This window comes from Pezoporus wallicus, unplaced genomic scaffold (genome assembly GCF_028554395.1).
Source record: "Pezoporus wallicus isolate ANWC-B61680 ecotype Strahan unplaced genomic scaffold, APGP_CSIRO_Pwel_v1 contig_6401, whole genome shotgun sequence".
NCBI classification, from domain to species: domain Eukaryota; kingdom Metazoa; phylum Chordata; class Aves; order Psittaciformes; family Psittacidae; genus Pezoporus; species Pezoporus wallicus.
The window spans coordinates 3368980-3392979 of record NW_026638608.1 but is presented as its reverse complement, the minus strand read 5'-3'; the positions used below and the strand labels follow the sequence as shown (position 1 = coordinate 3392979).

The 24000-nt window shown below is 55.4% G+C and overlaps 1 protein-coding gene across 3 annotated transcripts; it reads left to right on the top strand.

Annotated features, from left to right (window-relative positions):
- The first annotated feature begins 8877 nt into the window (after nucleotides 1-8877).
- Nucleotides 8878-23603, top strand: TBX3 (T-box transcription factor 3). 3 transcript variants are annotated; one of them, XM_057411310.1, is made up of 8 exons: nucleotides 8878-9331; nucleotides 12544-12988; nucleotides 14742-15009; nucleotides 16203-16349; nucleotides 18548-18624; nucleotides 19912-20069; nucleotides 21419-22122; nucleotides 22704-23603. In XM_057411310.1, the coding sequence occupies exons 2-8, from the start codon at nucleotides 12594-12596 to the stop codon at nucleotides 23148-23150; spliced, it is 2196 nt and encodes a 731-aa protein (XP_057267293.1). In that variant the 5' UTR covers nucleotides 8878-9331; nucleotides 12544-12593; the 3' UTR covers nucleotides 23151-23603. The 3 variants fall into 3 exon arrangements, with proteins under 3 accessions (XP_057267293.1, XP_057267292.1, XP_057267291.1); XM_057411309.1 differs by lacking the exon at nucleotides 8878-9331 and adding an exon at nucleotides 11260-11946; XM_057411308.1 differs by lacking the exon at nucleotides 8878-9331 and having other exon boundaries at nucleotides 11260-12988.
- Nucleotides 23604-24000: the final 397 nt, after the last annotated feature.

Sequence of the window (24000 nt, the reverse complement as noted above, 5' to 3'; positions counted from 1 at the left end):
TCATTATTTCTCCTTCGGGCTGGCGTCTGCAGGGCGGAGTGAAGGGAAGGTGCCGTGGTTTGCCCAGGTTGCGAGGGGAGGATTGTGTGCCACTGCTGATTAAACGCTCTCCCCGAAAGATGGTATCCGACATGAGATAATGAGGCTCTGTGACCGGCTCCAGGTTCCCTTTAAGTTTTCCCATGGACTCGAGCTGTCGCCAGTTCACAAAACGACAGTGTAAGACAGCACCACGCTACTCAGATCCAATTTACGGCGCACAAAAGCTGATCCCCAAATCCCCACTAACAAACCGGGACCCGCAGACAATTCCGATAATGTTTAGTTTTCATTCATTTCTCGACTAATTAACTGGAATCCCACCTCCTCTTCCCCCCTCTTGACAGTGCCCAATTAATCCGCAATGTATGTCAAAGGTCTGGAACCCACTGTAAACTGCTAAACCTTTGCAAAGATTTGTGTGTCTCTGTATTGATCTGATTAGGACCTGGATGCTTTTGCCTCGCTATTACTGCGTGCAAAATACAAATGTCGCGCTCTTTTTGTCCCCCCAAAAAGCGCTTTACTTTCCACAACTCTAATAGGATTTCTCCAAGGCACCTTCAACCCTCCCTGGGTGCTCATGAAAAGACTGGGGGGGGGGGGGGGGGGTATGAGGGGCTCTAAGGAGAATCAAGTGAAATGAAGTTATCTGCGAGATAGGAGGGGGGCTGTGATATGGGGGCAGACTAAATCTGGATTCGCTGCGAAATGTTTCATCCTGAACATAAATACGAGCGGGAAGGGATAGGAGTGGGATAAACCTTTTCTTTGGAGGATAAACCTCGGGGGGGTTTGGAGGGGGGGGGAGAGGCTGGGATGGTGCAAGGCTAGGAGCGGGACTCCTCGGTCAGAGGAGCGGTCGGATCCCAGCCGGCCGAGGCTGCCTCCCCTCTCAACTCCAGTGCGCCGTGGCTGGGGCTGGGGAAGCTCGTTTCCAATCTTCGGAGGGAGCGAATATAAAAGAGGAATTTATTAGCTTTCAGGCCATCAGAGGAATAAACATTGATTTTATTGACCTAATTATGGGCCAAATGACTCCTTCCATCGATCACGTAAAATACTTCATTTGCAGAAAAACAGGCGCGGGCGCCCGGAGGCGGGGAGGAGAGCGGGTGGATGTGCTGCAAAAAGGGGAGAAAAACAAAAGCTAGAAAATGTATGGAGGGGTTTTAATGCAGTTAACGTGCCCGTCGCGCTGGAGCTCAAGCCCTGTCTCCCAGACGTTACAGTGCGGATGTTTTGCAAACTAAAGCTTTTATGTCGAATTCCAATCCGGCCAGTCAATTTGGCTAAAATAGCATTAAACAAATGGACAGCGGTTTATTTATATTCCACTCCCCCCTTACCCCTCTGTATTTTATAGAGAAGAATTACTTGAAATGCATTTTACAAGCATAAGACAACGCGTCGTTTCAGCCCGAGAGCAGCGTTTTCTCGTAATTAGAGTAGGCTCGACACTAATAAAGAAGCAAACAGGCTCTTTTCTGTACTTAAACCCAGCTACTGTCCTCAGCGCTTTGCTACGGGGTGGAATTTGGGGCTTTGTGGCGAGGGAAGGGGCACCTGCCCGGGGAAGGAGCTCCGGGGCCACCGGCTCCTTCCCCAGTAGTACCAGGATGAGCAGGACTCATGAAAAGCGATTTATTTCTCACCCTCACCCCCTTTGCTGGCGGGTGACAGCGAGACCCGACTTTGGATTTATTGAGGGTTTGGAGGGTCTTTTTGGGATGTGTCACTGTATTTCGGGAGAGGAGGCGCTGCGGGACGAGAGACTCTTTTGGCAGGGTGCTTGCTCCCTTCTTGTGTCACCTGAAATATTAGATCTCGCACAGCTTCCCCCAGCCTTAAATGTAACAGGGGTGGTAGTGGATATTTTTAGTCTAGCTGGTTTGTAAGACTGGACCTTTCCCTTCCCGCTCCTTAAGCTCGGTTTAGCGCTTCTCTCTCCTCGCCGCGTTATTCCTGTCTCCTGGTCAGCTTTGCTTGCCTCCAGCGCTTCTAACTCCGACGGCCAGACTCCCACCGCCTGGATCTGATCTCCACCGGTCTCCTTCCCCACCCTCTTTCCCCACCACCCACCCCCGGGACCGGTTACTGTGCGTCACCCGCGCTTCGCGGGTGGAGGAGGCAGGGATGCTCTCCGCCGTGGCATGCATTGTCTCTCAGCCCATAAACGCTTGGCTGTCACTTCTAATAGCTCTTTTATTGCCATTCGTGGAGATGAGCGGTGCCGCTGCTCCAGCCGCTGTCCTGCTCCGGGCGCCCGAGCCTTTCCCCCCCACCTCCACATCCCCAGGGTAGAGCAGGGCTGGGGCCGCCCCGGGAGAGCCGTGGGGAGCGGGGCCGCTCAGGTGAGCTCGGCTCCGGCAGGTGAGAGCCGGCGCCATCCCGTGGCCGGAGCCCGCGGAGCGCTCCGCGGGGTGAGCCGGGCCCTCGGCGGGGACCCCCCCCCCGGCTCACCCGGCGTCGGCTCCCTCCCTCCCTCCCTTCTCTCGTTAAGATACGGCTTTATGCAGAACATCTGTAAGGGAAGGCAAAATAAATGACAACACTTTTACACCACTTCCTACTTAACTTCTCTTTTTATGTGGCTGCTCTGGATTTTCCGACGCTTTGTACTGCTCCAATCTTGTTTGGATGTTTGTACATGTAATACTCTGCCCACTTCAGCTCTTGGGAAGGGCTTGTCTTGTATTTTCTTTCCTATTTTTTCCCACTTATTCCCCTCTCCCACCCCCGTCCCAGCGTGCAGAGTCTTTCACAATATGCTCTGCTCACTTCGCTGTCGAGGGGAAGAGCAACAGGATTCGTGCTGCCTCTGCAGCCCGCGCCAGGGCAGAGGCAAACGGCTCCACAAGTGGCGGGCATTAATCACGCCTTGTCTTTACAGAAGGTGAGCTCCATGCACGGTGCACCCACTTATTCGCTCTTAAAATCTCCCCTTCTCCTTCCAGCCCGTCGCCTTCCTGTCTCCACTGAACAGCATTTTCCCCTGGCCTGGGATCCGGACAATTGTCCTAATGGTGTTTAAAGAAAACACGGATTAAACGTTCATTAATGCTTTTCTCCCGTATTTAGACTGTAACCTCAGAAACCCTGAGCGTGTGTCAAGCCTCACTCTAACGAGGAAAAAGTTGTTTTGGTGGGGTGGCCCTCAGGACCCCCGAGGTGATTTGGGAGTCTGAATGCATTTGATGAACCGGGAATCACTTTCCCGACTGTGTTTAAGCCCCCAAACCACCCAAGAACTAGTCCGAAAGTGGGGAGAAAGTGGCTCTGCTCGCCGGGAGCTCATTCCCCTTCTTATCCAAGGGATCAAGAAGTGATGCCCCGGCTCCCCGTCTACTTTGTCCCAGCCGCCCATCTTCCTTCTAACCGAAATAATTTCTTCCGCCGCTTTTCGGAGCCCGCTTGTGAGGTTTTTTTAGCTTCCCTTTCAGCCCATGCCATTAAAGAAGCGGCTGCAGCTACAGGTGAGCAGGGGTATATCAGGGATCGGCGGTGGCTACCGGTGGCTCTGGGGGGGGACAGCAGGCACCGAGCCGCTCAGGCGAGCAGCGACCGCGGGGAAGGATGCTCCCCTCTGCATCGCGGAGCCCGGCGTCTGGCAGGGGCGAGCCCGGCGGTTCTCCAGCAAAACCCCAAACCTTTGCCCCCTAATCCCCGTCACAGGAGGGGGAAGAATCCCCTCCGGGAAGCGCAGCGAGAGCTGCACAAATATTGTTTACACCTGCGAGGCGAAGCTTGGCTCTATTCTGCTCCGCTCGGCTTTAATTGGAAATCTTTTCCGTCTGCCCAAACTCCCGCATCATCTGGGTTTAATAAATTCTCACAACACTCCTGCTGCTCCAGAAAAACGCTGCGGCAGAAGTCGGCTCTGCCCGGATTTCTGAATCCCAGCAGAAGAGTAATTACAGCAGGAGCAAGAGTGGCCTGGGACTTGGTTTTGGTCCAGGGGAAAAGGGTTGGGGAGGACGGGGAGAGAGAAACCTGGCTATGAAAGTGGGGGCTGGAAAGCTTATGGATGTGTGTACACACACGTACATACGTAGAGAAAAGCGAGGAGCAAGTGCAAGATCGAAAGCAGAGCCTGTCTTTTCTGCAGCCACGTGTGCCATTAAAAGCAAATAATTCAAAGTACTTTTAAACTATAAAAACATGGGATCTTTCCCCTTCTGTTACTCTTATTTTTCGGGGGGGGGGGGGGGGGGGGGAGATCCTGTCTCCCCTTCTCGGATGACCTCGAAGGACCGGTTTTTTCACTTTCCCATGTGTGTGCGTTTGCGCTTTCCGGAAATCAATCTAAAGTTTGTTCAAAATACTAAACTGAAATAAAACAGCGCTGCAAAAACTTCCCGAGCCCTAAAGACAGAGAAGAGCCCCCCCCCCCCCCCTTATTTATTATTATTAATATATTCATATTGTTGTGCTCCCCACGGGAATGATCTCCGAGGGATTTGCTGGATCTTGCGTGGATGTAGAGAAGGGAAGGGTTTGGTGCGGCGCAGCGGGTTGCTGGTGCCCCGACGTGCCGGGGGCTGTCGGCGGGGCGGACCGGAGCCCCCAAAGCCGCGGGGACCTGCTCACGGGCAACCCGCCGCGGGGAGCTGTCCCCTTGCAGCAGGGAGAGTTGGGGAGCGATAGGGAAGGAGGCTTTCTCCTTCCAACACCATCTCCTGGAGTGCCGCTCGGATGGAGCCCGCAGCCTCTTGCCCTGCACGTCGGGTGTCACCTTCAGGCTGGCCGAAGCGGCCAACTCCTTCAGCGTACCCCGAAAGTTTCCCAGGGCGGAGGGGGCACATTTCGGCTGCTTTTTGCAGCCCCCGCGTGAGGGCAGGGGCTTGAAGCCCCAAGCAGATGCCAGGGGTCAAACATACAGAGAGGCTGTAGAGGAGGCAAAAAAAACCCACGTTCCTAGCCGCTCCCAAACCTCCTCACTGAGGCATTGGAAAAAATACAGCGCTTCCCTCCTCCCCTGTGAAATCGGTGGGGTTTGTCGATTTTTTTGCGCCGGGGATGGTTTGGCTCTGTTTCAGAGGACAAAGAATGAAATGAAATTACTGGGGACACGGTCACCCCGTGGGTCCCCCACGGCTGCGAGCCGGAGCCGTCTCCTCGCTACCCAAATGCGCCGGGAACATCCGCTTTTAGCGGGTTTTGAAGTCCCGCAGGCAGAGAGGCTGCTGGGGAGGGGGCGATGCCGGCGGGGGCCCGGCAGCCCCATGGGGACACGGCTCGGTTCGGGCCGGCCCGGCTCGGGCCGCGGTGGATCCGCTCTGGCACGTCGAGGGTTCGGGGCTGGGAGCAAACGTCGCGCCCAGGCAGCAGTTGTCCGTTGCCTCTTCTTCTCTTTCATGTATCTCCTGCCTTGGGGTGCGCGTGTGGGGGTTATGGCTCTGTTTAATTGAAACCTAGTAAGAAAAATAGTAATGGATACCAGGCTGCGATGGAGAATACGTGTCCGCGGCTACATGATGAGTGTTAGTTCAGCAGGCTTTAAGAAGCCGATTCTTCTTCTCTGTCATTTCTCTATTGACAGCAGCCCCTATTAGATTTACCATGTCCTCTTGCAACAGCTGGTGTGCCCCCCCTCCCCAGCTCCCCCCGAGGCCGAGGTATCAATCGATGGCAGGGTGACTTGGTGGCATCTCGAAGGAAACGGGAGTAAAGTGCGTGTCAGCGGCGGTGCCATGGGCTCCCGGATCCCGTCCTTGCTCTGATGCAACCCGGCGTCTACCTTGAGCCGGTGACACCGTTGTGACCGGTGGTACCGTGAGCCCGGCGGTGCTCAGCACCGCCCTGGCTCCAGCACCACTCCGCAGCCCCAGGGGACGCAGAGCAGACCCCGGGAGGCGGGGATGGAGATGGGAAAGGCTCCGGTTTTGGGTTGTTAAAAAACACGGTTGATGCTCAAAGCAGGTAAAATCGGTTTCTTCGCCGGGTGCTCTCCGGTGCCTTGTTCGACGGGGACTGCGGGGAAAAGGGGGAGGGAGGGCAATGTCGCATCCGGGGGGCTGCTGCGGGAGGACCCGTCCCTCCTCTGTCCTGGTGGTGTGGTGTGTGTGTTTAAATGAATAAGTGTACCCACTCCTTCCCTCTTTCTCCCTCTTATGCAGACACACAAAGACAGCATTGAAAAGATAATCTGTTTGACTATAGGAAACGACAATTAGCGCTGCTTCCTGAGCAGCAAACTTATGTATATGCCTGGCTATTAAAAAGAAAAACTCTTATCCAAATAGTGAACTCTATGTACAATTTCTGCTCCGCCAACACTGGTGGAAGCAGAAAAATGAGTGTAAAGACGGCGAGGGAGGGAGCTTTCATTTCACCTCTGCTAGCCACACACTGGTGAGAGCAAGAAGACTGGGGGGGGAGGGATGGGGGGGGGTGGAAAGGGCTGCTGGGGCTGCGGGTGATTCTTTTTGGCAAGGAAAAACAGAGTAGTGCAAAAACAGCTCGAAAAGGGTAAAAGAGAGGCAAACTGCAGAGAGAAGACCAGCCCCAGACCTCGCTATGCCCTGAAGAGCTTGGGCCAGTGGGACAGGGCCTGACTGGGAGGTGAAGGGGAAGCTGCAGGAACTGACTCTGGGTGCTCCTTTATTTTCTTTTCCCACTGGTAGAAGCAACTGAAGAACATCAGAGCTGGCTGGGGACAGGGACGAGGTGATCGATCACAGGTCTCGTGAGGAGGGGAGCAACTAGGGCAGGGCCAGTGATCCAAGCATGAGTGATGTTTGGTGAAAGGGGCTAAAAATCATAATCTTAATCTTGGAGCCCCGATATTTGGGCTTCCACCAGGAGCTGGGCCAGGCCAGGAGTGCTCAGGAGGAGCGAGGAGCCAAGGGCTGAAGTGACCCTGGCCTGGAGGGGGATACAGTGCTGCCTGACCCCAGAGCAGCTCTGCCATGGTCAGTGCTGCTGTGCTCTGAGCTAGGCCATGCTGGACACATGAGCAGCTTTCATCATATCCCAGTGAGGGCCAGAGGATGAGAAACCTCTTCAGAGGCTGCTTTCTCTTTTTCCACCGGTGCTCTAACAGGGCATGTGCAAGGCACATCCTGGGCTCCCCCTGGTCCTGCAGAGCCCTGAGCTCAGCTGCACCGGGAAGAGAACCTGACCCTCCCTGTTCCCCCTACTTCTGTTGAGACATAGGAACAGCCCCTATCATTGTAGCTGGACACGATGGGGCCCAGCCTGCTCAAAGAGAGATGTGGGGTTCCTTGTTCTTGCTATTTCTAATGCATTTTTGGACTCGGGCAGGTTATTTTGCAGTTTTCAGGCCACACTTTCTGTGGGATTTGACTGCCAGTTGGAAGAAGGGCTCTGCCAAAGGGAAAGGTAAAGAACTGCAGTAGTGATCCCCCCCACTGTCCATAACAGTTTATACAGTCCAAGTATATAGACTCGCTCCCTAAGGGACTCGCTTCGTTACGTTTGTGGCCTGCAGTGCCACTCTGGGATGGAGCTGTGTCAACACGGTCCGCGTTTACTGACACCTTTTGCTGGGCTGGGGAAGGGCCTGCTCAGGGCGGGGGAGTTTTCCTCGGAAGAAGCGTGTAATCGCCGCTCGCCAGATGCCCCCCGCGCTCCAGCCGGTATTTACTGCAAACCTGCCAAAGTAAACCAGCCCGCTGCCTTTTACTTCGCATAAACACAGCGCAGCCACGGTGGGGTGTTGCCTTCCGAAGGGCTGGAGCCGGAGCAGAGGCTGCGTCGCCGGGGGAAAGGGAGGGAGGAGAGAGGGATGAATCCTGCAGGGTACGGGGCGGCTGGCAGGAAGGATGGGTCTGGGCCCCTGGGGATGCTGGGGACAGACAGCGTGATAAGGAAATGCAGAAGTAGGATGCAAAACCCCACTTACGTTGTGCGTGTTGGCCCTGCTCACCACGCATCAGGGCTTCTCTCCGGTAAGGCACCCAGCACATGCAGTGGGTGCAAGGGACACCTCGGGGTTTGCTGTCGGAACAGGGATTTGCGGTGTTCCCCAGGGCAGGAATCCCCCCCCCCCTCCCCGGTCGCACACAAACATCTCCACGTACACACACGCAGAGGCCGTGGAGCTCTTTCACAGCCCATCCACTCATGCACACACGCCTCGGAGCTGCTCCCGCAGGCCTGGGAGAGGACGTGTGGGCCCCGAAGTTAGGCTGCCTTTATTTTCCTCTTGCCTCCTTTTCCTCCAGCTGGCTCTTCAGGCCACCGGGAGAGAGCCAGAGCCTCTCTCCTCCCACACCTCCAACACACTCACACGGGGCAGGCTCGCTGCGCGCCCCGAGCTCTCGTGTAAACGCTAAAAGTTGCTTAGGAGGGTGAAATCTGAGCAAGCGGGGCTCTCCCAGCCGCTCCACCACCAAAGGCCCATGGTCTGGCCAACTCCGCATTCCCTCCGGCCTGGATTGAACCAGGGAAAACCCAGAGAGGTGCTGGCGACAGGGGAGCTGGGGAAGGTGGGAGCCTCCCCTCTCCCCGCCTTTAGCTCTTGTGCTCCGAGATTAGAGAGCCCTGGCCTGGCCGCTCTCCGGGGAGACAGCGGAGACCTTTCATGCCTCTTTGAAGAGCCAAGATAGCGTCGGCCTTGGTGCAAGCCCAGCCTGCAGACGGGCCGGGAGGCGCGGGGCAGCCGGCTATCTCAGCGTGCTATCACCCTGCCTCCTCTGCGACCAGCCCCATTCCCATCTCCGCCCCGCTCCCGGCCCTTTGCCATCGGCAGCACTGATCTTTCTTTTCATTTATTTTTATCTTTTCCTTTATCCCCTCTTTCCACTTCTCTTCGCCATCTATTTCTGCGGGCCTCATTTATTTATTTCTCTGCCTCGCGTCTTTATTTCTGGCGAAGAGGCGGCTAACAAGTAGCTGGAAGCACTGGCCAATATTTAACTAAGATGGCTGGCCATCAGGTCCCTTTTGTTTGCTTGCAAATTAATCATCCAGCGCGCAGTCGGCGCCAGGGTAGATTTATCACACACAGAAGGGGGAATGAGGCGGCCGAAGGGAGACAAAGACTGTTCGCACCTTCCCGCTTTTGATCTTAGATTAGTGCAGCCTCCCTTCATAATACGAGTCTCCAGGGGGCTTCGTCGGGGAGGTCACTCGGAACCGGCGGAAGTTTGCACGCCATTAGCCAGACGCTGAAATTGGAAATCATAAGCGGCAAAACACTTTATTTTCCTCCGCGGGTGGGTGCCGAGCAGCGGCGCAAGGTGCGCGGAACAGGCGCGGAGGGCGGCAAGCGACTCCGGCCTCTACCGCGGGGCCGAGGGAGCGCACCGGCGGGGCGGGCGCGGGGGTAAGGGAGCGGCGGGGCTGGGAGCGGCTGCGACTGTCCTGGTCGGGAACCTCCTGGTCCTCGGGGCCCGGTTGAGGCAAATTGCGGCAAACTTATAGAAGCTGCAGGGCGTTTGTTGCGGGCTCTGTTGCGGGCAAGGGATGAGGGTTCGGGAGGTCCTACCGGGCCCGAGAGCCGGTTCCGAGCAGAGGTTGGAGAGACTCGCTGCCTTGGTTGATAACTAGCTGCACAGCGCAGCCGAGCGCCGCACGGGTAGCCAAGCTCCTGGCTTCGAGAAACACATCAGATTCCCCCCCCCCCCCCATCCTCTTTGAACGCATTACTCCCGCTTCCTTTCCTCCCTCCTCCTCTTTTCTCCATCCAACCCCCACCCTCGACCAAAGGGGAGATATTTTGGTGAATGCAAAGCGATCCTAGACGCTGGATACTACAGGGACTTCACCAAGCTGGCGCCAAGCGCTCTTAACCATGTGCGTCAAAAATGCAATGTTAGAAGAGCTAATCACTTTAGAGGTTCCGCTCCCATCTGCGCGCAGCCAGCGCCGGGCCCCCTCGCTCCGCCGCTCCGCTCCCGGAGGATTAGCTTCCCTTCTTTAAAGCAGCATGGGGGTGTCGGGATATCCCACAGCTACCCCCAGAGAGGCGGGGGAGGTGATGGGGAGATGACTCGGCACCCCCCAGCGCTGGGATATCCCTCCCGACACCCGTGGGCACCCCGTGCCCACCATGCCCACAGCTCCCACGACACGCACCCACCCAGCCGCAATTCCCCTCTGCACTGTCCTCACCCCCCCCCCCCCCCCCCCCCCCCCCCCCCATAAACTTCCCAAGCGGATCCTGCCTGGCTCTTTCTTCCCTCTCTGTGGGGCCGGCGCAGCCCCACGCGTGATGCCTTCCCAAGGGGGGTGGCTGGCTCCAGGAGGGCCCGGGCACTGGGGCAACCCGCGGATGGGCCCCCCCCGCCCGGCGTTGCCCCGGCCCTGCCCCGGCCCGGGCGCAGGGAAAGCCGCACTTCCCGTCTCCTCCCCGCGCACCTCATGGAAGAGGAGGGGTGTGGGAGCGTAACCCTCTCAGCGCCGGTGCCAGCCGAGTGTCCTTAATCATCAGCGCCAAAGAAAGAAAGGCGGAAAAGAGGCATAATACAAAAAGAAATAAAATCCCATTTTCCAGCCGTTCCCCTTCAACCTTCCCTATGGATTAGCAGCAGCCAGGCCCGGGGTTGAGCCGAGCTGCGGCCCCTGCTCTCCTCGCTGCAGCCTGATGCCGCTCACAACAATAATAACGGCGGCCGCGGCAGCCGGAGCCGAGCCCCGAGCTGGGGCGGGGGGGGACGGGACCCGCGGAGCCATCCCCCGGCCCGGCTCCCAACCCCTCCAGGAGCTCATCCCCAGATTTGTGGGGGGAAGGAAAGCTCCGGCCCCCCGGCCTAGAGGTCCTGCCTCGTTTAAAGAAACCAACTCTCCAGTTGGGGGGGAACGGGAGTTGGGAGGGGGATGACGAACACCAACCCCGGTGGCTGCGGGGACCGGCGGCAGCCGCGACGCGGCGGGGATGGGCGTGCAGAGCTGTGGGCCCTGCGGCCGGCCGAGGTGGGTCCGGAGCTCCGGGGCGGGGGGGGGGGGGGGGAGCGCACCGTGCGTCCCCCTCCGTCTGCGGGCCGAGGCAGAGCTGGGGTACGATGCGGCGGAGGAGGGGGGTACCCAAAGCCGGACCCCTCCCCACCACGCATGGAGCCCCCCCACCCCATCCCGACTCCCGGCGTGCCCTCGCCGCTTCTCCAGCGCTGCCAGCAGCCGCTGCTTGGGAAGCTCCTACCGGGGCAGGCGGGCGGAGGAGAGAGCGCTGGAAATACCCGGGCCGGCCATCGCGGGGAGCCGGGGCTGGGGGGGGAGGCGGCCCCCAAGAGCAACCACCACCCCCCCCCCCGAGAGGCGGGTGCTGCCGGCCGCCCTCCCCGGCGCTGCCTGCGCCCTCCCCTCTGATCATGTTGACATATTCACACGGCCCGGAGTACTAGTGATGCTTTGCTGCAGCGTTACAGTTTCCGACACCTTCTTTTTATAACTCGGCTCTGTCCCCCTTCCACTCGACCTGTCAAAACCACGCCTATGGAGCCTCACAATTGGTCCGAAAGCGTCAAAGAGCCAATCAAGGAGGCTCCAGCTCCCTTGTAACCCACAACACATCCATACAATCTGGTGCACGCAGAGCACAGACTCACAGGGAATTCTCAGAGCTGAGAGGCTCCTTCTCCCTCTCTCCCTCTCTTTCTCTTTTCCTCTCTTTCTCTTCCCCCCCCCCCCCCTCCCCTTCCTTTCTCTTTCCCTCTCTTTCTCCCTCTCTCCTTTGCTGGAGCGCTGCTGGAGAGGAGACAGGAGTATAATTATTCCAGATTTTTTTTATTTTTAAGGTAGAGTGAAAGAGAAAGAGAAGGGAAAAAAAAAAAAAAGAAAAAGGAAAAGGAAGAGGGTGAAAGAAGAGATCCTGATGGAAATCAGGGCACCCTGACCAGCTCCTTCTTGGAGAGGGGGGAAGGCGAGGCAAAACCGAGATTTCCCTACAAGTTTTTCCTGCTGAAGGTTGCTCAGGAGCCTTCCTCGGCCGGCGAAGGGGGGGTGGGTTTGTTTTCTTCTCTCTGCTTTCCCTCCCTTCCCAGCCTCTGCTCTGCAGCCTGACCGTACGGAGGAAAGGTGGAGGGGTGGGGGGGAGGGGGGGGGGAGAGCCAGCCACCCAAAAAGAAAACCCAGCTTCGAGCCGTCACCCTCCGCCACGAAAGAAGAGACGGGGGATTGAGACTAACAGAAAGAAGAAGAAGAAGAAAAAAAAAGGGGATCTCGGCTTGTCCAGCCCTTCTGCGGCAACAGGAGCAGACAGCGAACCCGGTGGATTTCCACCCCCCCCACACCCCTTCCCTTCTTCGGCGTTTCTTTTCCAGCGCAAGGACTTCCACTCAGGACACACACAAAAAAAAGAGGCAAACCGCAGAGACCGAAGGCAAAAAAAGCAGGACTAATAATGAACAATCCTGTTAATCCGCTGTCCCGAGGGCTGGGGATGTGCCCCGGCTCGGGAAGTTGTAGGCTGTAGAAGTTCTGCCTCTCCCCCATGTACTGTGCTGTCTAGAGCTTGTTTCCCCCCACCCTGTATTTTTTTTTTTTGGTGCTTTCTTGTTGTTATTATCTTAATTTTTCTTCTTCATGATGTGCTGTTAGAAACCACTCCGGGACTACTCCAGCAGTAGGAAGACCGAGGAGTGGAGTGGATGAATATACCGATGAGAGATCCAGTAATTCCTGGGACAAGCATGGCTTATCATCCTTTTTTACCGCACCGGGCACCGGACTTTGCCATGAGCGCTGTGTTGGGACATCAGCCTCCCTTCTTCCCGGCTCTGGCTTTGCCTCCCAACGGGGCGGCTGCTCTTTCCCTTCCCGGGGCTCTGGCTAAACCCATCATGGATCAGTTAGTGGGGGCTGCAGAGACTGGTATCCCCTTTTCTTCCCTGGGTCACCAGGCAGCAGCCCATCTGAGGCCTTTAAAAACTCTGGAGCCAGAAGAAGAGGTGGAAGATGATCCGAAAGTGCATCTGGAAGCCAAAGAGCTTTGGGAGCAATTCCATAAAAGAGGCACGGAGATGGTGATTACCAAATCGGGAAGGTAGGTCTGGGTCGGGGGTTTGCGTCTTTCTTCTGTTTCCACCCCTCTCCCTCACCCTTCAGTCCCTGAGCACCCCACCAAGCTGCTCCAGAGCAAGGCTCTTTCACCGGCGGCTTTCTCCATAAAACTCCTTTCACCTGGAATTACGTGAAGTTTTAGGCAGCCAGAGATCCGAGCCCAACTCGGGCAGCAACACTGCGGGGAAAGGCTCTGCCACGAACCGGCCCTGCTCAGCGAGAGGGTCCCTTCGTGCTTCAGTAGCTTAATGCTACTTGGGGAAAACTGGGAGCGGAAAGAAAATCACTTGGGGTTGGAAAAGGAGCCGGCCTGATTTCAGCCCTGCTGCACGTAGGTTTTCTTTCTTCAGGAAGAAGAAGGGGGAATGAAGGAAAAATACTTCGGAGCGGCGGCTCGCTGCTGGCGAGGCAGGAGCTGCAGGAGGGCAGATAGGTTCAGTTTATCTGTCGCTTCCCTTATGCCTCTCTCTGCTGGGATCTAGGCGTGCATTTGTGCTGACTAATTCTAGCTGGAAAAGCACAAAAAGCTGCCAAAGGCACGCAGCGGTCCCGGCCCCGTAGCTCTCGTCCCTGCGGTCGTGAAACCTTCTCCCGGGAATGAATGAACCCACCCGGCTCCTCCATGCTTCGCGCTTCTGCCTTTTAGAGCTTTACCCACCTGAAATCCCTCTCTCTATTGACATCTGCTCTCTTTTACAACTCTACCTATCGCAGGGATGACACAGAGGGGGGGAAAACCCCCTTTGCACCCGGGTGTTTTTCTAAGGGGCTTTATTAGAAACCTCCAAAACAACTCGCGTGTAATTTGCCAGGAAAATGACTCGAGGAAGCCACTCCTGAAAAGTCTTCTTAGATGGCCTTCTTCTGCCTTGCTGGAGTTTCACCCACTTGCAGGGCACCAGTTCCAGGCTCAGGGGAAAGAAAAACCAAACTAAGAGCAGCAAGGAGGGAAAGACTAAAACCCCCCTCGCCCATTTTACTGCTTTCCCGAAGTTTTCCTGTGTTAATTGTGGTCCAAAAGTTTTTGCGCGAAAGCCTCGGCCGGTGTTAAGCTCTCTTACATGTTCCAAAGTCATGTGTTTCCTTTTGAGATCGCTGAATGCCAACCGCTCGATATAATAAACAGCAAATTTGTGGTATCCTGTTGCACCTCGGAGCCCGGCCGGGTAGCGCGGTGCGGGATGCGGGCAGCCCCCCGCACACCATGGGCTGTCCCCGGCGGGGGGGAGCCCCGCAACCGCCCCGTCCGCCTCAACCGAAGGGGCTGCTTTATTTTTCCTCCTCTTCTGTAAAGTGAAAACATCCCCTCTCCGCTTCCCCACCGGTGGACTGGGTCAGAATCATGCGGAATAGGTATTTTATCGGGGTGCGAGCTGTTCGCATTTCTTTGTTTAGCAGGAAAATAAAGGGAGAGCCGAGAGCCCCAGCTGAGGCTCTGCGGGCTCAGGAGTGGCACGGGGAAGGCGCCTGCAGATTCCTAAGGAACACGAACCTCTCCCTCTCTGCTTCCCATCCCAGGGACCATTTTCTCCTGGAACTTTGAGCCGTTTGAGCAACCGTTTCGCTGTGGGCGGAGGAGGGGGGAGGCTTTTTGCTGCTTCGAGCTGAAGCGATTGCTTGATAGAAGCGCTACCGAGAATCAGGAGCGTCTTTAAACGCTGTAATTAACGATGTTTTATTTTCGTCTTGTCTTTTCTTTACTCTCCCCCCCAAACCCCTTCCCTCTCTGCCCATAGGAGAATGTTTCCTCCATTTAAAGTGAGATGCACTGGACTGGATAAAAAGGCCAAGTACATTTTATTGATGGATATTGTGGCGGCGGATGATTGTAGGTACAAATTCCATAATTCCCGGTGGATGGTAGCCGGGAAAGCTGACCCTGAAATGCCAAAGAGAATGTACATCCACCCGGACAGCCCGGCCACCGGCGAACAATGGATGTCCAAAGTCGTCACCTTTCACAAGCTGAAGCTCACTAACAACATCTCTGACAAGCACGGATTTGTAAGTGCATTTTCCCCTTTGTTTTGCCCCCTCCTTACCTCCGGACCCCCCTGCTCCAGACAGAGCTGGGCCTGCAGCTCCCGTGTCAGGGAAATAGGGAATAACGCGCTTCGGCCTGGTTTACAGCAGTCCCTCATTTTTAGTGCTCCTGATGTCAGGGTGAAACGCTCGAGTTTATTATGTATCCTCTCCGTGCCATTCAGCATTAACTTTAGAGAGGTATATTCCCAGCACAGAGCAACTGGGTATTTGTTAGAGCTGTGGTGACTTTCTGTATCTATTTTATTTTATTTAATAAAGTCGATCACGCTTTTTAAGCATAGGAAAATGATATGTGTGTGTGTATAAAGGCTTAAAGGCCTAAGTATGCAAACATTTAAATATATATTAATCTGGGTAATGTAAAGCAAGCCGGAGTGAAAATAAACAGGGACCAAAATCAGAGGTCAAGTTGCCCATTCATGTCTATCCACTCCTTTACATTTACCGGGTGTGCAGAGATAAAAACTTACCCTAAGAGTGAAATCAAACAAACCTGCTGATAAGTGCTCTGACGATCCTTGCCATTTCTTTCTGTTCCTGGGCAAGCCTCCACCTCGGAGCCGGGGGTTGCTGGTGGTGACCGCGGTCGGGGGATCTCTAATGTGCCGAAGATTGCATTTGCTGGCTGTGATTTGATTAGACGATACATTTTTGCCTTTCGCAGAAGGCCTTAAGTGGATTGGGGGGAGCAATTAGACCTAGTCAAGGCTCTCGTGGTTGTGTTGCTCTTGTAACTGCTGCTGCTTTTTCACTTGGGTTTAATTTTTATTTCGTTTTTAGTTTCTTTCGCTTCGAAATCAAAGCACTTTGCGGCCCGAGCCGAGGCAGTTTTCTCCCCCTCTCCTAGGAGAGCTAGGCTGGGATTTTTACCTCTCTTTCCCCCTCCGAAAGGGCCAGCGGTTGAGCTTAACTCCGGCGAGCTGGAGCTGTCAGTGCTTTTTGTTGGCTGCTGCAAGGCGTGTGCGTGTGTTTGGAGTGTGCTCGGCGGGGAGGAGGAGTGAGTGGAGGAAGGAGAGGGAAGGCAAATTAGGAGGAGAAAGTGCCGGTGGCTGGGGGGGAAGTGCGAGGCGGGGGTGCTTGCTCCTGATGACCGTCTTCTTCCCCCCCCTTTCTCCGCTCTCTGCTGCCGGCCGCTGCTCCCCCACCCCCAGACCATTTTAAACTCGATGCACAAGTACCAGCCCCGGTTCCACATTGTCCGAGCCAACGATATTCTCAAGCTTCCCTATAGCACGTTCAGGACCTACGTTTTCCCGGAGACTGAATTCATCGCAGTGACCGCATACCAGAATGATAAGGTAAGGAGATTAAGAATGGATTTGTTTTACGTGCTTTGGCTTTTGAGAGAACTTTTACTCTGCATTGTTCCCTTAAAAATCGCGAAGCCCATCCCGCTCTTCTCCCTCCCCCCCCCCCCCCATCCTCTCCTCGTCTTTCCCCCCCAAATCTCCTGGATCCAACTTCAGGAAGGAGCCGGGGGAGGGGGTCGGGCACCCTCCTAGTACTGACCTCGGGGAAGGCAATTAAAAGGGACGTCTGGGGGGTTGGGGAGGCCGTTTAGGGCTCTTAACCTTTTCATTTCACCGGTACCACTCCCCGGTATGTGGAAAGAGGTAGGATGGGGTGGGGGATCGCGATCGCCGCTCTCGGTGTGAATTTAATCTAAAATGCATCAGAAAAGGAAAAAAAAAACAGGGAAAAAAGAGGATCAGCGCCGTGTGTCGAAAGACGGAGGGGGAGAGCAGCGGGGCTGGAGATTTTGTAACTCTTCCTGGCCTTTGTGCTGTTTTAGCTCCTTTAACAGCAATTGGCAATAAGGCTGGAGCGCACGTCTGGTTCCTATTATTATTATATTATGATTTTTTTTTCTTTCTTGCATCCTGCAGTGTTTTATTATTTTTTGTGGTGCAGAAGTATGCTCTGATCAGAGAGGGCTATATCTCGCTCGAATTTAGCTGCGAGGTCTGAAAGAGCCAGTGTGAGAAAGTTTTGCAGTGCTGCGGACGCTGCCTTCCCGTTTCTGCTGGTTTATTGTCGCTTGCGACCAAGGTGGTATATCTGGGAGAGGGCAAATGGTGAATTTATGATAATTAAGTCAAGTGGAAGGAAGGGAAAGAGCCAAAAAAGGGGCTTTGATTTTTTTTTTTCCCCTCCTCTCTATAAATTATAACTTTGCACGCGTATGCATTAAGCGCGGAGGGTCTGGATGTGCAGCGCCCACTCGCTGCAGCTTCCCGTCCCTCTCTCTCGCTGCCCCTTCACATCCTTCACTATTAAGGAGTGAAAAGGGGCGACTCCATCCCTTTCTACCCTCCGTTTCCCCAAAGCCGCTTCTCCCTCGGGGGCTCGGGTTATTTTCCTCTATTTCTGCGGTCGGGCGCTTGCAAGGAAATGGAAAGAAAATGTGTGTACAGAGAGTAGACTTTGCTTTGGGACTTATCAGCAGGGCTGTTCGCCCCGCTCTGTCAGCTGGGGCCGGCTTGGTTGAAGGACCGGAATGAGCATACTTGTCTGATTGCCATGAAATCGCCCGGAAAGCGACGTGCGGGAGTGGAGGGAGCCCTCGCCGGCCCGTCGGAAGGCACGGCCGGGATCACCTGGATTAAAACTCCTGCTGGGTTTTAGCAGTGGGTTTTCCTGCTCTTTGCTGATCCCGGCTGGAAGCAGGGGGTGAGGGGGTGGTGGTAACGCGGTGGCCGGTGCCGGTCCTGCCCTGTGCTCAGCTGCAGGCAGGGATTTGCTTTTCCGTGTCCTGCTCTGCCCTCAAACTGGGGGGACTGCGGCACTTCCAGCCCGGTCCGGGACAGGGAGTGGAGCATCCCGGCTCCCGTTGTCCTTATCCCATTATAGCCACGGGAGCCCCGGCTGGGCTTTGAATCAGCTTCCGCTCATTGTATGCAGGGGCACGGGGTGTCCTGCACCCCCGCACTCCCTCCAAACTCATGAAGAAACAGTCGTTCCCTGAATCCCGAGGAAAACCCCAAGCATCCACCGGAAAACTTACGTACCACCAACCCCCTGCCCCCAAAAATCAACTGGCTCCTGGCACCCCCAGCGCCCCAACGCACACGCGGAGCATAATGCGATTATAAAGTATTTTATTATAGCAAGGGGGATGGGGTGGGCATGATTCCTTTGCGGTTTAATTATGGCATTTAAAGAGTTTTAAGCACAGGCATAACTTGCATGGATCGCATTGCACAGCTCAATTAATTCCGATGCGGTGGCAGCAACACGGGGCTCTTTCATTGCCACCGCAGCCCGGGGTCACTGGCCAGCCCTGACAGGGGGTTGGGGATGAGCTGCATCCCCAGGGCTGGGGAAAAGAGAGGTTCACACCAAACCCAGGGATCTCTCCCCCTTCCCGTCCTGCTCCTGCTGGGATCCTGCAGGCACTGGGGAGAGAGGTCTCTTTGCTGCTGGTTTTTAACACAAAATCTCCTTATTTCTGTCCCAACCCCCTACCTATTTGTTTTTGTTTCTCTCCATCCTATAGATCACTCAATTAAAAATTGACAACAACCCCTTTGCCAAAGGTTTTCGGGACACCGGCAATGGAAGGAGGGAAAAAAGGTGAGTCTGGATAGATTATATAGAGGCGCCTCATTGGGGTTTTGTGGGTAAAGCTCAGAACTCGAGCAGAGGTCAAAATCACCTCGCCTTGCCTCCAAACCACAAGTCCCCCCGCCAAAATTCATACGGATCTTGGCATTAATCATGCCAAGCTGATTGCATGGGAATTCTTTCCTGCTTTCCATGCGGGTTTTTTGTTTTCATGGCGCAGCGAATGGCTTGCCAAAGGGCTGGTGGATTATTAAGCATATATCACAGGAGAAATAAGTTTTCCTTAGATTTTTGAGAGGGAATATTACATTATAGTATGTGGGACTGGGAAAGAGGGAGAAGGGAGGGCAGAGCTGATCGCCGGCTCAATCTCTGGTGTTTTCCCGGGGACTGTATTGAAAAGCCTAATATATGGAGGAGAAACATGTAAATAAACTGTTGTGACAGAGGTATCTCGTGAATATGGAAATAATTAATGATGGAAGAATCTCTGTCTTTTACTGAAGGCAGCAGGATGCAGTTTGTGCCTCAGGTAGACAGATGGACAGGACTCGTTTTAATGGACTCCAGAATTCCATTTTTAATCATGGGCAAAATAGAGAGAGGGATGATTTTTGTTTCCTTTGATGGGGGATACGTCTTTATTTTGTTTTTATTTTACCCATTTGCACTCAAGTTTAGATAATGAATAAATCTGTTCATTTCTCTTTTTTAACAACCACCCACCCCTCTTCCCCCCCCCCCCAAAAAGGGGGCTTGGAAATGTAATGTAAAACAAGAGGCCTTTCTCTTTACCTAGCCCTGAGCCCGGTGCACACATACACACACACACACACATGCCAGCTCCTTGTGTCCGCCAGTGTGAAAATAGAGCCAACGCTGGAGCCACAGGACGGAAATGATTTCTAATTTATCTCTAAATATAAATAGATTTTTACTCCGGGTTAATTGTTGGTGAAAAGATTACATAAAGTGCCTAACAAAATAACCACTTCCTAGCAATCTTAGCAACCATTAAGATGGCTCATATCTCTGGAACATCCTTGCCTTTTAAAAGCTAATCTCCAGGGAATGCTTCCCTCTTCCCTCGCCTCTTGTCTTTAATATCTGCCTTTGCTGAGGAGCTGCTCACTGCTTCCAAGAAATCTCCTCTCATTAGCAGCCAAGGCATTCCCCCCTCGAGGGGACCTTGGCCCTTCATTCCCCTAATCATCCCCAGATAGGAACTCGTGAGGGATTGGGGAAGGGATGGGGGTCCCTGGGGTCTGCTCTCCCAGCGGGTGCATGTGCCCATAGGAAGCAGCTGACCCTGCAGTCCATGCGGGTGTACGACGAGAGGCAGAAGAAGGAAAACCCCACCTCGGATGAGTCCTCCAACGAGCAGACGGCCTTCAAGTGCTTCGCCCAGTCCTCCTGCCCCGCCGTGCCTGCTGTCGGCACCTCCAGCCTCAAAGGTGAGAGCTGTGGCCCCCGGGTCCCTCCCAAGGAGAGCCTGAGCCCTGGCTCTGCGTGCAGGGGACAGATCCCAGCCTGTACCGCTGCCCTCCAGCACCCACGTTCCTTCATTGCTTCTTTCCTTTATCTTTCCTTCTTTTCTGTTTTCTCTCTTTACTGTCTTCTCTTTCTTCTAGCTTCTTTCTCTTGACCCCTTTTCCTCTCTCTGTCCTTCTTGCTGTTTCCTTCTTTCCTCTTTCTTCTTTCCTCCTTCTTTCCTTCTCCTTCTTTCCTTCTTTTCCTTTTATCTTTCCCTTTCCCCCTCTTTTCCTCTCTCATTCTCTCTCCCCACTGTTTCTCGCCTTCTCCCTCTCCCCCGGCCTCCCTCTCCCACTGCTGCACGTTCATTCCTCCCCTCCTTGGTTCAGAAAGGAGCCAGCTCCAAGTCAAGGGAGCAAAGACAGACCACGGGGCAAAAGTTCAAAACTGGAGTCACTTCATTAATATTCCTCTCTGAATCTGTTATTAGAGGAAGGATCTTTCCCCTGGATACACTCCCGAACTTTGCTATAGAAAAGTCACCCTCGATTCCTCCCCGTGCGGTGTTGGGAGCTGTCTGCAGCTCTCTCCCATGTATTAATCCATCCAGGGGTTGAGGGGGGGGGGGAGCAGGGGGAGGAGGAAACAACCTCTTTTTTGTTGTTGCTTTACTCGTTTGTTTAAAGTCCTGCCGAGAGAAGGGGAGGGGAGCTGGGAGGGGACCCGAAAAGCAAACCAGAGCTTCGCACCTGGGGCGCTGAAACTGGGAGATGAAGTGCAGAGGAATCCAGCGAAGCCGTGCATGTGTTTAGGGAGGAGGAGGAGGAGGAAGGGGGTGATGGAGGCTGCTCTGTGTGCGTGTGTGCGCCCGTGTTCAAAGTTTGCCTGTTAAAAAGGCTGAAAACTCGGGAAAAAGTTCTTGGAAGAGGCATCCCCGAGGCCCTCCAGCCTTGCTGGGGGACGGGGCAGACCCTACAGCTTCACTGCTTCCCCAGCAGCCAGGAGACTCCTGGGCTGAGGGGGTGCCGATACCCCAGGCAGCCATGGCCCCCCCCAAAACCCTCGGCCTAAGGAGGCCTTCCTTAGGGCTGCTGCTTTGTTTCGCAGCCGGTTTTGCTGCGCTGGGTAAAACTCGGGCTTGGCTTGGATAGGGCGGGGGGTAGGAGTAGGGGGTGTATTTATTTATGTATAGAATAATCATAATAAAAGGAAGTATTTACACCTAAATCTCTGGCCGGCCAGGAAGTCTCTCTGCCCCCCTCCCCAGCCCGATGGGGATTTAGGGACGTGCAGCTCCGGATCCCAGCCCCAGGCTCCCTTTGTCTTGCAGATCTCTGTCCCAGCGAGGGAGACAGCGATGCAGACAGCAAAGACGATCCCTTGCTAGAAGCCAACGAGACGAGCAAAATCAGCACGACCACAGCCACCACCCCAGCGCCTGCCAGCTCCGCCGCGGCCGCGGGAGACGACCCCCGGGACAAGGGGGGCAGCCCCTCTAAAAGCCACTTCTTCCCCAGTGACTCAGCGGGGAGTCGGAGCCGAGAGAGGACGGAGAAAGCCCCTCCGGACTCCCGGCACAGCCCGGCTACGATCTCTTCCAGCACCCGGGGGGGAAGCCTGAGCGGCGAGGAACTGAAAAGCCCCCTCAGGGATGGTCCCAAAGTAGATGAGAACCGGCTGCTGGGCAAAGAGCCCTTCGCCCCCCTCACGGTCCAGACCGACAGCACGGCCCACCTGAGTCAGGGACACTTGCAAAACCTCGGTTTCCCCCCTGCCCTGGCCGGCCAGCAGTTCTTCAACCCGCTGGGGAACGGGCATCCGCTGCTGCTGCACCCTGGGCAGTTCGCCATGGGGGGGGCTTTCTCCGGCATGGCCGCCGGGATGGGCCCCCTGCTCGCTACCGTCTCCGGGGCATCCGCCGGTGTCTCGGGACTGGACAACACGGTCATGGCCACAGCAGCAGCCCAGGGACTCTCGGGAGCATCGGCGGCTGCTTTGCCTTTCCATCTGCAGCAGCATGTCCTGGCTTCTCAGGTACGGCACCCCCACCCCGGAGCAGGGGGGCTCCGTCCCGGGGAAAGGGGGGCAGCAGGGCACCAATGTGAACCCCTGGAGCTCTTCCGTTCACACTCTGCCCCTGTTGTCCTCTAGCTCCTGTGACACTGCACCGGGGTTTTTTACCCTCACCCCCTTGTCTTGGCAGTCCCCCCGGCCCAGCAAGCAGCTCTGTGGAGTGAGGCTGCCCTATTGGGGGAAGGGTGGGGTGTGTATGGTTGTACCTGTGGGGCCAGAGCATTTCACCCAGTGAAAGAAAATCTCCCTGCAGAGAAGGTGAGGGGAGACAGCATGTCCCTTGTCTGATTTTGCCCCTATTGGGCCACGACCTCCCCACAGAAGGGTCTGCCTCGGGGGTCCGGATGGTTTTGGCCTCGGCACTGGGAAAGGATGGGTCTGCATCCCCTCCCGTGGGCAGCAGCTTGGCCACTGTCAGCTCTCCCAGTGGCGTGTGTGTGTGGCGGGGATGCCGGCGTGGGGGTACCGTGGAGCACCCCCCGAAGGGGGGAGAAGTGCAGGCTCGTAACCCTTTCCCTTCTCTCTCCTCCCCCGTCCCGCAGGGCCTGGCCATGTCTCCCTTCGGAAGCCTCTTCCCCTATCCCTACACCTACATGGCAGCGGCGGCCGCCGCCTCCAGCGCCGCCTCCAGCTCGGTGCACCGGCACCCCTTCCTCAGCGCCGTGCGTCCGCGGCTCCGCTACAGCCCCTACCCGCTGCCCGTGCCCCTGCCCGACGGCAGCAGCCTCCTCACCACCGCCCTGCCCGGCCTGGCCGCCGGCTCCGGCGAGGGGAAAGCGGCTGGGCTGGCCGCCAGCCCCGGCTCCGTGCCCCTGGACTCCGCCTCAGACCTCACCAGCCGCTCGTCCACCCTCTCCTCCGGCTCCGTGTCCCTCTCCCCGAAACTGGGCGCAGACAAGGAGGCGGCCACCAGCGAACTGCAGAACATCCAGCGCTTGGTCAGCGGGCTCGACCCCAAGCAGGACAGATCCCGCAGCGGCTCCCCGTAACCCCCCCCTCCCTCCCCGCCTTCGGGAGCTCATTTCAAATCAGTCTCGCAGTGCACTTTGTTTGAAAGAAACCACATCCTCCACCCCGCGAGTGTTTGGGTTTTGTTTCGTTTGGGGTTTTTTACCCCCCTGCCCCCTTTATTTTGTCTTTTTCTTCCCCTTTATTTTGTTTTTTTAATATAAAACCCCCCAGTGTTGTGTGCGCGTTTATCAACTAAAAGGTATCTGGTGAAGCAGGGGAAGGGGGTGAGGCGGGGCGGGGGGGGGGAGAGAGGGTTAAGGATGGGAGAGTGGAGCCGGGGTGGGAGAGCTGGGTCGGAGGCTGCTCGCAGGGAGCGGCCTGGCTGGGCCGGGTCACCGGTGGGGTTGTGGCATCCTCTTTTCTTTCTTTTTTTTTTTAATTTTGATTTTTTTAAACTGTGTAAAAACAATCCCGAAACGAACCAAAAACCGGGGAAAAAAAAAAGAGAAAAAAAAACAGGAAAAAAACCCAACCTTAAAGCAAAAATAAAGAAAAAAAAAATCAAACCAAACGTATGGATAAAAAATAAGCAAGAGAAGTGATTCGTTTTTGTTTTTTTCCAAAAGAGAAGTGTGTAAGTAACTCGCATATCGGTTCTTCAACAGTTGTTTCCTGGGCGGGTTGTGAACGACAACCCCCTTAGTCAATATTAAGGGAAGCTGTGTGTTTCAAATATCGTTGTGATGCCTGAGAGCCAGCCGGTGGCTGGTTTTGCATGTTCCATAGTAGTCTGCTTTTTCTTTGGGAGGGGGGGTGGTGTGTTATTTTTGGTTTCGGTGGGGTTTTGTTTCTTTTTGAATGCTCGTTTCAAATCCCAGGGAAAAAAAA

Coding starts and splice junctions, on each gene's coding strand:
- TBX3 (XM_057411310.1), top strand. CDS start 12,594: ATGAATATACCGATGAGAGATCCAGTAATTCCTGGGACAAGCATGGCT. Junction 15,010..16,202: donor TCTCTGACAAGCACGGATTT/GTAAGTGCATTT, acceptor CCCCACCCCCAG/ACCATTTTAAACTCGATGCA. Junction 18,625..19,911: donor AATGGAAGGAGGGAAAAAAG/GTGAGTCTGGAT, acceptor ATGTGCCCATAG/GAAGCAGCTGACCCTGCAGT.